This window comes from Peromyscus californicus, unplaced genomic scaffold (assembly GCF_007827085.1).
Source record: "Peromyscus californicus insignis strain IS unplaced genomic scaffold, ASM782708v3 Scaffold_8__1_contigs__length_139910024, whole genome shotgun sequence".
In the NCBI taxonomy this organism is placed as follows: Eukaryota; Metazoa; Chordata; class Mammalia; order Rodentia; family Cricetidae; genus Peromyscus; species Peromyscus californicus.
The window spans coordinates 101,675,817-101,692,235 of NW_026294606.1; the positions used below are offsets into that span (position 1 = coordinate 101,675,817).

The 16,419-nt window shown below is 44.2% G+C and overlaps 1 protein-coding gene across 1 annotated transcript in view; it reads right to left on the reverse strand.

The window, feature by feature from the left end:
• Pmfbp1 (polyamine modulated factor 1 binding protein 1) overlaps window positions 1–3,192 on the reverse strand; it is a 56,704-nt gene extending 53,512 nt beyond the window's left edge. The window contains exons 1-2 of the mRNA XM_052729506.1: window positions 3,156–3,192; window positions 2,775–2,934 (exon numbers count right to left, since the gene is read on the reverse strand). Coding sequence (XP_052585466.1) covers window positions 2,775–2,934; window positions 3,156–3,192 — 197 coding nt within the window. The remainder of the gene's footprint in view (window positions 1–2,774; window positions 2,935–3,155) is intronic.
• Between the last annotated feature and the right edge of the window lie 13,227 nt (window positions 3,193–16,419).

A 16,419-nucleotide genomic window follows, 5' to 3' on the forward strand; every position in this document is an offset into this window, starting at 1 on the left:
GTCGACAATCACATTCTTTCACAAGCCTACTAGACTGACATTCCTGGCATCTTCCTCACAACTACATGTAATATTTGTACTTTTCTGGAAGCTTCTATATGCCACACACTGTCCCAAACATAAGGTAACAGTTAATTCTCACAGTGGCCTGGCCGGGTAGGCGAGCCTCTCCCTGTCACAGCACGTTACCTGAATGTCTTTGAACACAAACACCTGGCTTTACTATGGATGTGGGCAATTCACATTTTCCAACTAGCTAGGTAGCAGTTGTCTACTTTAGTAAGAAAATAGGAACATAGAGACCTTTTTGAAATTATTTTAGATTTTCAGCCATGTAGCAAAGATAGTCATTTTGGATTCTTTTATTTTGACAGGTTTTCATTCTTTCGTGACCTAGATACTTTTTGAAGATTATCAGCCAGTTAATTTATAGAGTGATCCTCAGTTTGTATTTTCCTCAGATTTTCTTCACGCTTGGATTGAGACTGTACATTCTGGGCAAGTGTGTCATAAGCCATTTTAGTGAATCATATCAGGGATGTATGAAATTAATACAGTTCAGCCTGATGACCTTTACCCTGGGTCACTAATTCTTCTGATTTTTATCTATTGTAAACCCATTATAATAAATGTACATCTGGGGAGATACTTTGAAAGTATACAAATACTCTGTCTCCAAACTTCGCCTACCATTTTTTTTTTTTTTAACCAAGATAGACCTCACTTGCAATAATGACTACTGTGTTATTCTTTTTTCTGTTTTTGGTTTTTTCGAGGCATACTATGTTATTCTTTTTGTCCTTTTTTTTGCATGCACACTTCTGTTTGCATGGGTGGAGTGGCCCATGTATGTGGGTGCCTGTGGAGGCCAGAGGTTGACATTGGATGTCTTCCTTGATTTCATTCCACTTTTATCTACTGAGACAGGATGTCTTGCTGAGCCCAGAGCTCACCAATTAGGCAGCCTACCTAGCCACTTGTCCTTGGACCCTTGCTCATATCTGCTGAGTGCTGAGATTGCAGGCAAGCTGTCACGCTTGCGTGGCTTTCATGTGGATGCTGGCAAGTGTTTTACCCATTGGGCATCACCCCAGCCCCATTGCTGCGGTATTCTAATAGAGATTTTCTATTTCCCCCATTCCTTTTACATTTACTTATTGGGATGCTTCTGGAAGGAAGGGTTGTTCCTTATTACAATTTAATTATTTATATTGGTATGAGCCCATGGATATCTATCTGATGAGCTATAATCTAATACTATTAATTCTGTTGCCCAACCGTTCCTACTTCAACCACTGAAACTCCTTCCCCATTGTAACCTTTCAATAAGCCCTATAATTTCTGGAGCACTTCCTTACTTTCTAGATCCACAGCATGCATGCTCCAGCCTCCTCTTGCATTTTCCTGTCCCCTTCCTTCCACTTCTTTCTTCCTGGAGCCAGGAATCCCATGTTCACTCAATTCCTGTTAGAGCAGGCACATTAGTTTCCTTCAAACCTCAGCATCCTTACCCGGAAACATCGGTGACAGTAGCCTTACAGGATGGTGTCAGAGTGACAAGTAATACATGTGACTGGTGTTATAACTTACATTTTTCAGTGGTTTCTCTTTTCTTTCCTTTTCGCCTTCCTGAGGGTAGAATTTGTTTCTTGATTTGCCATCAGCTGCCTTCAGCCTGACATTATACGAGATTCCTAGATTGAGAAAGGATTTTCCGAGTCCTCTTCCTCCCCCCACCCCCCATTCCTTATCTTCTCTTAGGTTTCAGACAGCTCAGACAAGAGACACGGACTGTTGGGGGCAGGGGTAACAACACCAACTGGCACCCTCTCAGGTGCCTGCTCTCTGGCAGGAAAGGGGTTAAATACTTCGTGATAACTTCGGCGGCGCTCAACTGCCAAGTCTCTTAGGTTCAGCTCAGCAATCAAACTGCATAACTTAATAGAGGCCCCGGTGCTACGGGAAGCACAAGACACTGATTTATATTTTAATATCAGTAATTTCCACAAGAGCAACATTTCTGAGTGTCATTTTACAATTTCTGTCAAATGCCAGCTCGGTTTTTCTTAATTCTGTTTATTGTGTCTGAATTTGCAACCTCATCGGCAATGCAGATTCTTGGCTCCCAGGAGAGAAGAGAGTTTTCACATTTCTCTGCAATGGGAGGGCTGGGGCAGGGGGACAGAAATGGGCCTATAAAAGAATTGGAAATATAAAAATGAAGTACTGCTTATTAAGAAGTGGTTATGAAGTACATTTACCCTTAAAAAAGCAGAATTAATAAAATTTTAAAAAAGAAAGAGAAAAAAGTGAAAGAAAGAAAGAAAGAAAGAAAGAAAGGAAGGAAGAAAGAAAGGAAAAGGAAGAAAGAAAAGGAAAAGGAAGGAAGGAAGGAAGGAAGGAAGAAAGAAAGAAAGAAAGAAAGAAAGAAAGAAAGAAAGAAAGAAAGAAAGTATTTGAGATCCACACTGGAACCTTTCCTCCCAGAACCAAGAACTGTGAAAAGAGGGGCTGGTCCAGGACAGGGGTGGAGGTGGAGGTGGGGGTGGGGGAGGGGTGGGACGATGGGGAGGGGTATCTGGCCATGTTTTCTGTGAAGTGGGTTGCTGTGGCCATTGGCACTGCAGTGGGTTGTGAAGGGCTTTGGGATCCTCAAAGATCAAAGGGACAGAGCTACATAAACGCCAGATGTTGCCAGTAGGAAGGAGCCTGGTTCTCTCCTGGATTCTTTGAACATCTAATAAAAGAACAAAGCTGGTGCAGCTGGCACAAACCTCATCTTCCGGTTGGTGTGCTTAGGGGGCCGGTGGTGCTTCTTGAGGCTGCCTGCTGCAGACGCATACTCGTGCATGCCAGCAGCATCCACCGGCTCCTGCCAGCCCCGCAGCTGTGGTTTCTGCACTAGTACGTGCACGCATATGTCGGAGGGACCTCCTGTAAGGTCTCAACAACACAGCCTAAAACTTAGCTGTGATTCAAATGGACGTCTCCCTTGACTGTCACAGAAAGCCAGGAAGAGTCAGAGGCCCTCCATGAACGGAAGTGTTGTTAGTAACCAGAATGCTGCTCTCCAAAGTCTCAGCTCCTGTGGGTCATTTCGAGCCCAGAGCCACATGCTTTGCTTCTGGTGTGTGTTAAGACCGAATGCATTTTACCATCACCCTTCACTTTCACACGCTGGAAATCCAACATCGCGTCTCATTGCCAAAGCTCTGGCAGAAGCCGTGTTGAGTTTCTCAGTGGAGCTATCGACCACATTGACTGAAGCCGCAGCAACGTGTTTCTCCCCATCCAAAAGGGTAAAAATAACAGGAACAAGTTGTCGGAAATGAAATTTCAATTCATCCACGCCCTTTCTACACTTCTGCTGCGACTCCCAAGCAGGAATCGATAGTGTTTAGACAGCCAAGGAGATTTTTTCCCCTCTTAAAGCACCAGATCAATAGTAAAAAAAAAAAAAAAGAAAGAAAAAAAAATCTTGCAGCCCTCTGTATGTGTTGTAGTAAATGTGAACAAATCAGAGGCCTTCGGCTAAAGCGATTGACTGAAGGTGGAGGCAGTCCACGTATGGTAACCAAGAGGGCATCAAGCGCACAGGTGGTGACAAGGAACGAAACCCCAGCACTTCCAGGGTTCCAATAACAAGGCTTCAAAGGGAATTCCTGTACCCAAAAGGAATGGAAGGAGTGAAAAGACTCCTGTGTGTGGCGGCATCTGGGTATGAGGTCTTTAAGAGCTAGGAATGTGCTGCAAGGATCAGTGACCTTCTTGCTTACGGGGAGACAGCGTGGATCCTGGAGCATGTCCCAGGACACTTCCTCTTCTTCCTGCCCTTTGCTTTCTTAAACTTAAGCATATATTTAAAGTTTCTGGCTCCTTGTGCCTTTTGCCCCATTGTCCACGATGCTGTCCACTTTGCACCTGCCTCCTCTAGCAGACTGAATCCCGTGTTTCTGGTTTCTCCAGAGTGTGTCTCACATACCAGTTTCCCTGTTTGTCACCGCTGATATCCTCTGGGGCCTGTTTCCCCTCCTTTTTTTATTCATGTACGAGAGAAATTTGGTCAAAGCTCAATTCTGATTTTCTTCAAATGGTTTACCTATGAGCAGCCTTTTCCCATTGTGAAATTTTCTATGTATTTCATTGCACTCCTGTTTTTTTTTTTCAACTAGAGCTAATGCAGTGCCCAGATACTCGCATGAGTTAGGCTGAGATCTGAATGCTGTCTTTAAATTTCAAGAACGGGGACCCACAGATTAGAGCCCTAAGTAGGGACAGGAAGCTGAAGACTTCCGAGGTGGACAACAACGAAAACAAATCCTTAATTTCACCAGGAAAAGCAAATCTGGGGAATCACAGACTGCCACATAGCTGGGCCTCGCTTGTCGACACAAAACAAAACCCCAACTCTTCAGGTTGTAAAACCCAAAGGTGGACACGGTGAACATATGAGCTGCAGTCTTCACTATGGAAGACTTGGGATTCTTACCAGGGTCCCAATGCCAACTTACATAATGATTTGAGATTCTATTGGAGACAAAAACTCTGCTGGAGTCTGGTACAGAAGCAGGACGACACCTGCTGGGTTGTTTTTTTCTTTTTAAATAGCATTTATTTGTTTAATTTCTTCTTGTGGTGAAGGGGATTGAACCCATGGCCTCATGCATGATAAGCAAGTACTTTGCCACCAAGACAACAAACACCCTCTCAAAACAAGCACGTATTAGTTTTGATGATATATTTCATTTTAATAGAAATATGTGTGTATACTCATGAAGAAAAGGATTTTTTTTTGTTTTGTTTTTGGTTTTTCGAGACAGGGTTTCTCTGTGTAGCTTTGCTCCTTTCCTGGAACTCACTTGGTAGCCCAGGCTGGCCTCGAACTCACGGAGATCCGCCTGGCTCTGCCTCCCGAGTGCTGGGATTAAAGGCGTGCGCCACCACCGCCCGGCAAGAAAAGGATTTTTTTCTTACCAGTTGTAGACTGGTAAGCTGTGGCTATGGTCACTATAGACTGACACTTGGAGTCACCCCCTGCTGGGTATGAGTCCTCATGTCACAGACCTCCTATCTATAGGGCACTAGTATATATCCAAAGTGCCCCCAAGAAAAGAGAGGGCCAACACAGTCATTTCAAAGAAGTTAGGGGGTGGTAGCAGGAAGTGTCTTCCTTGGTGGTTGTTTCTAAAGATGGAAAAAGAGAAGCGAGCTGGGGGTGGTGGTGACTTTGGAGGGAGAAACAAGATCAAGGGGTTCAAGGTCGGGGTGGGCTACAGTGAGAGCCTATCTCAAACTAAACCAGCCCAAGTCACAAACAAACATTCGAAAAACAGATTGGAATAGTAATCTATTCAGCAATTCCTAAGTTCTGAGAACCCGGTACATAGCAAGCGAAATGGAAATGTACAATAATAAACACAACTCCGAGAAAAACTGGCATATGAGAAACAAAACAAAACAAAACAACAACAGCCCACGTTCCTCCTGTGGGTGTGGCTGTGAGTTTCTCTCTCTGGTTTTTATTCTCTCTCTCTCTCTCTCTCTCTCTCTCTCTCTCTCTCTCTCTCTCTCTCTCCCTCTCTCCCTCTCTCTCTCCCTCTCTCTCTCCCCCTCTCTGTAGATGCCAGTGTGCCTATGTGTGTGTGTGTACATGTGATACACGTGGGAGCCAGAGGACAACCTGAGGTTGTCATTCCTCAGGAACTGTCACCTTCTCACTGGCCCGGGGCTCGCTGATTCGGCTGGGCGGTCTGTCCAGGGAATGCCAGGGATTAAACTGTCTCTGCGTCCTTAGGGTTGGGATTACAGGCACTCACTACCAAGTCTGACTTTTTAAAATGTGGCTTCTGGGGCCAGACTTCAGGTCTTCATTCTCGCAGAGTAAGCACTTTGCTGCTAGGGCTCTCCTCAGGATTACACTTTGAAGCTGCAGTATTGGAATACACATGGTAGCATGGGGCTGTGAGATGTGTAAAGGCCTTGGGTGGGTTTTCGGACTGCCCTCCCCTGGCAGCTCTTTGCCTTCTAAGGTGTACCCTTGTCCTCTCAACCCTGGCCTCTGGCCTCTGTCTGGCTTGGCCAGTGCTGAGCATCGGCAGCAGACCAGAGGGAGGCAGAACTGTGCCCAATGTGCATGCTGTCTTCAGCTCCTGCCCTGGCCAAGAGCGATGAAGATGCCACCTCTCAGGGTTCTTCCATGCAGTTACCCTCTTGACCATTTCAACTCTGCTCCCTCCCTTGGCCCTTGAGGCCTGGGAGTGGTCAAGGTGACCCCTGGGCACTGTGTGGCACTTTGTAGCTTCCTTACACCATACCCACCTCTCTGTGAGATACTCCATAGACTATTCTGCTTATGCACACCACCAACTTCCTGCTCACAAATAAGGAAAAAATCGTGGTAAATCTTGTCAGCAGTTGTATTCATTTTTCCAGGGATACTTAATGAAATCCCACAACTGGGTGGCTTAAAATAACAGAAATGTGCCGTGCCGCCACTCTGAAGGCTAGAGGTCTAAGCTCAAGGTATTTGCAGATCTGTTCTCTCTGAAGGTACTCTACTGCTTGGCTTGTCTAACTGCCTTCGTCTTTATATGGTCGTCTCCCTGGGTGCACTCTGTCTCTCAGTTTCTACGGTCATTGCCATCTTGATGAAAGGGAATTTGGAAATGGACACGCACACGGGAGAAGCCTGTTCAGGTGACAGTACATGTAGGAGCGTGGATGGATATGCCAAACAATACCAAATGGTGCCAGAAAATCACCCAAAGTAGGGAAAGCCTGGAACAGATTCTCCACCTCAGCCACCAGAAACAACCAACTTTGCTGATAGCGTGACCTCCCACGTTTTGCCTCCAGTGTGGTGAGGGTGTTGTCGTAGGTTTAAAGCACTTAGTATGACCCCATCTTAACTCATTATTACTGCAATAACCCCACTTCTGAATAAGATCACATTGTCAGGTCCCGGGGCTTAGTTAGGACTTCAATATATAAACTGAGGGTGGGACACAATTTAATTCAAGCAGTGAAGCATGCTCAAGTATCTTCACTGTACAAAAAGAAAAACAATCTCTCTGACCGCCCCCAGTCTGTCTCTGCCCCCCTCCTGGACTTGCATCACTTGTCTTGCTGAATAAATGGTCCTTATTGTGTTTGATCAACTTGACACCAGAGGCTACTTCCATAGTACTTCCCCTCCAGAATAATTTTCTGTCCCCGGTTTCTGAGACCCTGTCCTGGTTTACCCCAAGCTTTTTAGACTGCTCCTTAGAGTCCTGGGCGCATACTCCTCCTGCCTGTGCTTGAACTCATCTCCAAGGTTTTTCCCTTCTGTCCTCTTCGTTCTTATTCTTTATCATCTCTGGTCCTTCTATCATCTTGACGTCAGTTGCCATTCATACCAGAATTGCTCCCACATACAATCTCCAGTACGGCTTTGCTGTTGAGCTTGAGATCTGTATCCACGACTGCCTTCTAGATGGTTGTAGCTACTCTGACTGTTCCCTGCAATTCAACATCTCCAACAGAAAGCCTGTAAACCTCTACTCCAAAGTTCCTTCTCTTGTACTGATTGTTTATCTAACATACATATAACATTGTGTATCATACACTCTTCTGAAGACTTTGCTCTTAAGCCATGTATTCTGCATGAGGAAATCTGAGATCTAGGTTCTCTGATTACTTTCATCTCTGGTGAGAAACTGAGGCACAGGAAGGTTATATAGCTTCCCCATGACTACATGGTAATATTTGGTAAAGCAGAGCTTGAAACCCAGGTAGCTCATCTCTGGGGTTGGTACTCATCACCACTCCTGTATCCCGCACCCCCATTTCTCTCCCAGTCCTCTTAAGCCATCACTTACAAAATCCTTCCTATCATAAATAAATAAATAAAGCTGTTATTGCTTCTTTCATCCTCATCCAAATGCCATACTAATTGCAGAAACTATAGATACGATCTGGTCTGGTCATTGATTTGTTTCAAGTCTTTCAACATTGATTTGTTTAAAATTTTCAATCATCCTCTGTTGATGCCATGATACAGTTTAGGTCAAATGGCTTAGGAAGGCTTCCCTGATTTGTGCCATGTATCTGACCCTCCTTCCCTGTCTTCTTCCTTCCATAGCTCTACTGAAATATGCCTTTGACCCACGCTGCTTCTGCCACATACATCATTCTGCCCCCTCTTTCCACCACCCCCAGGCTGGTGTTGAGGGTCCCATTTGATCCCTCAGGACTCAGGGTAAATATAATTTCTTATGTAAAGCCTTTCCTGGGTTCTGAGACCTGGGTTCTTCCTCTGACAATGTGCTTCCAACCCGATCCTTGATCTCCTGACCAGAACAATCATCACATTGCATTAGAACCATGGTATACTTGTCCTCATCTTCCCCTACACAGATGATCAAGGGCCTGTACTTTCCTTGTTTACCATCCTGGCTCAAATGAATAGACAAGTACCTGTCATGCAGTTGATGCTGAATCATATTGACAGAAAGAGTGGAGACCAGTGACTAGTGGCTAGAAGGAAATCACTGCCATGGGAACTGAGATACTCAGTCTACATGGCCAGCATACTCTTTCCTTATGGGTAGACTGACAGAAGAAACCAAAGAGGTTTGTGAGGTGACAAAGCAAAGGACCCTGAAATAATCCACTTGAATAGCAACTGGTTAAGACAGAGTCACAGAATCACAGTTAAGACAATATCTCAGACAGTTGAGATCTTTACAGTGGGGTTCATGCTCTCAATCTATTGGCCAAACAGTTCTCACTTCTGGACATCTCTAGAAGGGCTCTAGGTGCCTCTCTCTGTGTGACTCTGTTTTCTCTCTACATCATAAAACTCTTAAGTCTTTCCCTCATGTTGTTTAGACTAATCCGTTCAGGGTCTGCCGACCTCGAGCTATTTTTCCATGAGTCAGCTTTCCTCAAACAATCTTTCTTATTTTAAGTTCTAGGGGATGCCTCCCTCCTCTCAAATCCGTTGAAGTTGCAGACCTACTGCTGTTCAGAGGCACAGTGAAGTACAAATCAAGAAAGATTTTATGGAGACAATTGCTTTTGACTTTGCTCTTGATTCTGATGAGTGGAGATGGGCTCCATTCTAGGATATGGAGGAGAAATCAAATTTTCAACTAGAGCTAGAAGAGTAGGAGAAATGGGCTTGTAAAGAGTTTTAGATGCTCGGATTGGGAGCCTAGGATTTGTCTAGAGGCAATAGGGAGCACTGCTAGGTCTCAGGACCTGGGAATGACATCAAAATTTGCTTCAGGGTTAGAGAGACAGCTTAGTGGTTAAAGTGCTTACTATGCAAGTCTGAGGAGCACAGTTTGGACCCCCAGAATCCACCTAAATGCCAGGTGAGTGTGGTGGCTCACCTGTAATCCCAGCACCCCAAAGTCAGAGACAGGATCCTCAGATTAACTGTGTGTGTGAACTTGGGGTTCAGCTGGGAGACCCTGTCTCAGCAAATAATGTAGAGACAATTGAGGGACCCTGCCTCAATGAACAAGGGGAAGAGTTATCAAGGCAGATCCTTGACCTCAGACCTCCACACTCACAGCACCACACACACACATATTAACACACACACACACACACACACACACACACACACACACACACACACCCACACACCGCACCACACTTCCTCACATTCATCCTACAGAAACAAACATACATCTATACATATCACATATACATACATATGAGAAAAAAATTGCTCAAGTCAGATTACCCTGACCTTTGTTTCTAGGAGACAGGGCAGTTAGAACTAGGAAGAAAAGGGAAAGACCTAGACAGCTACACAGGAGTTAGGAGATGGCTCTTTTCAAAGAATAATAGCCAATTGAGCATGATAACAGCCAAGAAATCTATTTCTTTGCTAGTGTCATAGTATAATATATTTTATCCAAATATATAAGTACATCCTGTAGAGAAGTTTGTTAAGCACTGATTAAAAGCAGATGAAGGAATATAATATCTGAAGAGATAGTTACTAAATGAAGACTAGTGGTGGGTGAGATTTAAAAGGGACAATACCTCCTTTTGGAATGGCTCATTTTCTTGACTAACTAGGTGAGGGTACAGAGCGGGTCTTCTTCAGTGGGTTCCAGGAACTGTCTGTCTTCAGCTGGTTGGCCCAGAGCAGTCTGAGGTACCAGTCAAATGTCTGGGACTTGGAAATATTTTTAGTCTAAACAATCCCTATGTTCCTAGGATCTACCTGTACCTTTAGGATGATCTGTCAAAATTTCCTTTGTAACCACAAAGGTTAAAGGTGAGATGAAGTGAGAGAAGATTCTGGAGCGTGGTAGGCGAGCACCCTACTCATGGCAACCCATTTAAATTTCCAAGTCTTCCCTTGTGGCTGTTCCCAGGGACCTTGTCCTGGAAGGGAAGGGAGAGTGGGGTGGTTACATGTGGGTGCCGCTATTGTTATGTTGGAAAATGCTTTTTGATGGACAGTCATTTCCTTCCACTGCCGGAGGGTGTTGATAATGAGCAAATTACCTTTTACTCCCTCTGGTGTGGATGTGAAATTGGCTGTTAATAGAGTTGCTAATGCTACCGGGTTAGCATGTGATTGTTCTATTTTAAGCCAATTTAAGTTATATTTGGGGAGTAGCCAATGAGAATACCTCGCTTAAGAATACAGGCCCTGATGGCAGCATTTAATATTGAGAAACCTGAGATGTGCCTGTGAGTGGAAAGTGCTGAACACGCCATCATTAACATGCACTATTTTAATAGGATGTCTTTTTTTTTGGTAGGTACAAAAATGGTCTCATTAGGCAGATACCAAATGTTTTCATCATGGGTTAGGACCCATTTTCAAACCCCAATCATAAAGAATGTCATCAGCCAATGATGTACTCTGTTTAATCTAACAATGGGTTAATATTGGTCATTTCATTAATGCTGGTTATGTGGCGAAAGCTTATGAGAAAATGAAGTATTCTGAGATTAGTTGAAAGGAGCAAAAGAGGTGAGAAATTTTACTGAGTTCTATGCTCGTCTGGGCTAATTAAAGGTACAGATGAATTAACGGATGTTGGGAGTGGCTCTGATTTCTAAAGCTTGCCTTGGACTGGATGATGTGTCCGAAGAACACATGGCATTGTGAGTCCTCAAGGGCAGAGAACACAGCTTTCTGGTCTATGGTGCTGTCTGGTCCTGTTGTCACCTGGCTCCTACCCCCTGAAGTGCCTGTTGTCACCTGGCTCCCACCCCTTGAAGCGCCTGTTACCACCTGGCACCTGGTGGGTAAATTGAGTGTGTTACTCGAGACGGTTTCTCGATTAAACGGGACGTCCTTGAGCAAAGCACTGTTGATGTGTGGGTTTTGTGTTTTATTGGCTTTTCATGTTTTAAATATGAAGCTCGTTATGCACAGAGAAGGAAACAGGTATGAGGGATGGAAAAGAAAGCGCCTCTGATGGGTTACAGAAAGGTTCAGCGTGAGCTGGTCTGGTTTGGGTTAATTGGGCTTGGCACTGTCAGAATACTTGTCACCTGATCAGTTTACAGAATTGCAGAAATCGGGGGAGTGGAAAGTGCCGTCGCCTAACAGAACCCTAACTTCCCTCCCTGCCAGAATACCTCCCAAGGAAATTTTAGGCCCACGATCTCTAATTTGCCATGGAAAATTCACCCCTAATGATCTCCCACTCATTCAACAAACATTGCTGAGAGCTGTATTGTGCCAGGCTGGAGCGCAGAGACAGCGGGACCAGGATCCATGAACAATGGGGCAGAGTGTCTTGGGGAGACTGTGACACCCCAAGTAAAAAGACAAGGTGATAAGACAGGCTGGGGAGAAACGGGGCATTTAAAAAATACTTCTAGTGTTGACCTTTTTCTTTCAACACACAATGTACTCACAATGAGGGTTAAATTTCACAAATAATAGCTTATTAATTATTCTAATAATCTTCAGAGAGGCTGGAGAGATGGCAAAGCCATTCAATAAAGTGCTTGCCATCTGAACATGAGGACCCGAGTTTGATCTCCAGAGATTGTGAAAATGTTGGAAGACAGAAACTGGTGAGTTTACACGCTGGCCAGCCAGCATGTCTCATTGGTGAGCACCACACTGATGAGAGACCAGGTGAATGGTGCCTGAGGAATTCCACCTGACTCTGGTGCGCACACACACACACACACACACACACACACACACACACACACACACACACACACCCCTTTACAGGCTGTTACTTCTATCTTATTCATTCTATAATTAGGAAAAGAAAAGTACAGAGGGCCAGGTAACTTGCTCAAGGTCACAGAGCTCATTGGTTCAGAGCTAGGATCTGGCTCTGGAGGCCATATTTAATCACCTTAGGCTACTTTTCCTGTGAACCAGTCTCTAGAACATGAACAGGATCCAGGAAGACGGAAGAAAGGGGAATGAGTGAGATAGGACATCAGAAACTGTTCCTAGCATGGGGGGTGAGTTTGTCCAAAGGCATTGAGGAATGACTGTGTGGAGCTCATGAGGAGAGCCCCAGAAGTCAGAGTAGTGGGACATGAGGAGGCAAGTTTGGAATCTGAGTGTCGATCCTGGGGAGGGACAGGTAGGAAGAGGGAAGCTGACAAAGAGGGCTGAGGAGCTCATTGAAGGAAAACAAAACCAAACAAACAAAAGGTTCTCGGCAAAGGGGAAGAGGCAGCAGGGTGATGCTATGGAAGAAGGCCAAAAGGAGGAGGAAAAGGAGGAGGAGGAGGAAGAGGAGGAAGAGGAAGAGGAAGGAGAAGGAGAAGAAGAAGGAGAAAGGGAGCTGCTGTTTGGGGATTAGAAGGCACTGCTGAGCTAGTAAACATGAGACAGGAAGATGAGGATCCAAGCAACTAGTAAATGAGGTTTCAGGGAGAAGAGCTGCATGGGTGTTCTTCTAGACGCTGTGTGTGTGTGTGTGTGTGTGTGTGTGTGTGTGTGTGTGTGTGTGTGTGTGCTGTGTGTGTGTGTGTGTTAGAGTGTGTGAGAACGTGAGTGTGAGAGTGTGTGTTAGAGTGTGTGAGAACGTGAGTGTGAGTGTGTGTGTGTGTGTGTGTGTGTGTGTGTGTGTATGAAGTTAAAGTTGTCCCTCCTTAGGCATTGTCCACTTTGTGGATTGAGATCTGGCCTTTGACTGGGAGCTGAGATGTGCTAGTTAAGCCAGTAAGCCCCACGAATCCTCATGTTGCCATTTCCTCCACCATAACCACCACACCCAGCTTTTTAATGGTGTACCGGATCAAACTCAGGTCCTCCCATCCCTGTTCCTTGACGGTTCATGATAAAGGGCAAAGGGGAGAGAAGGGAAGGAAAGTGAGAGACCTGGAGAGAAGAAGTGGAATGAGAGAAGATGGCAAGCCTAATGGAGTCCGAAGCAGGAGGAAACGGCAAAGGGCTGAATGCAGAGTGCTGAGCACCACTGAGGCTGGAGACCTGCCTCCTCCTCACTGCTGTGTGCTCCAGGGAGCAAAAGGCAATTACGGTTTCTCTCAGGCAGTGAAGCGCACGGTGCAAAGGATCCGATGCAGATTTACCACGGGGCGATGTGAGCCATCCAGAAGGCTAGGGGCTCTGAGGACCGTCCAGCCCATCCTAGCAGAGCAGCAAGCAAGAGCAGGCTCTTTGAGAGCTTGTTGAATAAATGGGTCTTATTTACATTTTTATTGTGAATATTATAGAAAAGAATATGGCACTGATTTTAAAACACTTGGAGATGCAGTCATAAAAAAAAAAGCCTAAAATTTTATGGCCTGCAAGTCATTTTAGGAAATGTTGCGAACACATATATGCATCCCGCCCGAGGCCATGAGGTAATAGGACCATTATAGGATTTCTCATTGGGCCGTCCGGAAAGTTTCCACCCTCACATTCGCTACTCTACAGATGTATTCTGTGTTTTATTAAAGCTAGGAAAAAATTAAATGGTTTCTGAGGCATAGGGTATAGTTAAAGGTGTTAAGAAAATGTAAAACAATTTGACTAGTGTCTTGACTACTAATTTGGATAAATGTTTATTCTCAAAATGTTCCAACATTATCTTTCTTCCTCCAGAAAGGTCAGGCACATGCCACTAAAAAAACACATTTAGTGCATATGAGAATATTTTTCAAGTGATTTATTGGGGTAATGCATGGACTATGTATTTAAATATATCTCTCATTTCCAGTAATGCTACAACCTCATTAGAAGCGACTTGGCTCATTGCTTAAGCAAAATGATTTAGCTGTTTAGGACCTCTCATTTTAAAAATAGGCCATTTTCTTCTAATAGTTTACCAGAATTGGGGAGCTATTTTTAGAATTGGGCAGGAGCCTGGGCAAGGTCATAGTCATGAGACTTAGGGAATTCTTCCAGGAGTTGTATCTGTTGGACGTTGTAGTTCATTTCTCTCCTTTCCTGATTCTCCAGAAGAGAGGAATTCTTTACTTACATGGCCACTTCTCTGGGAGACTGTAGAATCTTCTAGAGCAGCGATTCTCAACCTTCCTAATGCTGTGACCCTTTAATACAGTTCCCCATGTTCTGGTGACCCCCAACCATAAAATTATTTTTGTTGCTACTTCATAACTGTAATTTTGCTACTGTTATGAATTGTAATGTAAATATGTGATCTGCGACCCCAAGGGGGTCGAGACCCACAGTTTGAGAACCACTGCTCTAGAGAGAGACTGTGTGCTGTTCTCAGCCACAGATACCCCACTAGTGAGGTACAGGGTCTAGAATGCTGCTTATGCTCTTTGGGGATACTGGAGCACCGTCTGAGGTGTTTGCTAGCTTCTGAATGTCAATCAAAATCCATCCAGCGGTTGGTTTCCTCAGAAGGTTTTAGCATTAGCATAAATATGAAGCAGGACAACAAAATGAATGTGTAACCTCTCAGGGAGCAGAAGTGTCCCCAACCCAGTGGCATCTAAGTGTGCTTTCCTCAGTCCCGGCCTCTCCCCCTGCTCAGGATGTTATGTTTGCTATTTATCTGAAGAAAATAATTCTTGGGGGCCAAGGAGAGGATTTAGTGGATAAAGTGCTTCCCATGCAAGTGTGAGAACTAGACTTCAGATTCCCAGAGGACTGTGAGCTCAAAGCCAGACAGACATGGCAGCTGCCTGTAATCTCAACCCTCAGGGAGGCAGGAACAGGGACAAGCTGGCTAGCTGGACTAGGCAAATCAGTGAGCTCTAGGTTCGTGGGAGACCCTGCCTCAATGAATAAGATAGAGGGTGATTGAAAAAGATACCCAATATCAACTTTGAGCCTCCACACACAGTGTCTGTGTACTTATGCACACACATGAACACACATACATGCACACCTTACACATAGATGTGTTGCTTATCTACATGGGTCCCTAAGAGAAGAGAAACTCTCTCTTTTTCCCCTCCAGCTATTTAAAGATCAGCATGGAAGATCTGCAAATATACTCAGTTGTTTTGTTCATCTAATGATCCAAATTCAACTGTTGCAGAATGTTAAAAATGTTATTGTCGAATCCAGTTGGTGTGCCTCTGCGGAAGTGGGAGCTTTTATTTATTGTCTGTAGAGTGTTAACTGCTTTTCTTCTCGAAAGTAATTTATTAATATGGGACAAAAGTCCTAAAAAAGCACAAATGGTTCAGCAATTCCTCTCATGGGGTTTTATTCTGGGGAAGAATCGGAACAAGTGCACAGTGATATTTGTTGAAGGATGCTGCTAACTGCGGAAGTTCTCAAATGCAACAAGGGCCAAGTTCTCAGAAAAGGAGAAATAACCTGTAGTTCCAAAAGTTAATGGTTAACTCATTGTGCAATAAAAATGTAAGAGGATGTGGATACTACAGGAGTGGGGGAACCCAATTACATACTATGGACACAGATCACCCTATTTTATGACCATCTGAGTTTTATAAAATAACTTCTGTATTTATATGAAAAGTCATGGTGTAAATACATTGGATTTATAAGCAGTGGAAAGATTTTAAATGATGATATGCATATATGTATTTTTCTTATGAGAATAATGTGTTTCTTTGATAAAATGAAGAATAACTCATCATACCCTATTTACTCAGGTTGAAGCTTGGATATACCACTTCTGGGTATTTATACAAACAAATCAGTCAGCAATACCTTTCCCATGGTACGATTCGTAACAGTCAAGTGATGGGTCAACCATCAGTGGGTGAACTGATCAAGACAATGGGTCTATAGAACAAAGGTTATTATTCACTGGTAAAGGAGAATGAAATCATATTTTCAGGAAAACAGGAGGCGTGAGATCATCATGTTAACTGAAATAAACCATACTTAGAAAGATAAATATTGAGCCTTTCCTTACACATGCAGGGTCTAGATTTTTTAACAAGACACAAAAGTAGAAGGGGGAACAATTTGGGAAGAGGGCAAGGACTAATGGGGGACGACAAGAGAGGGTAGTGAGCAAGTGA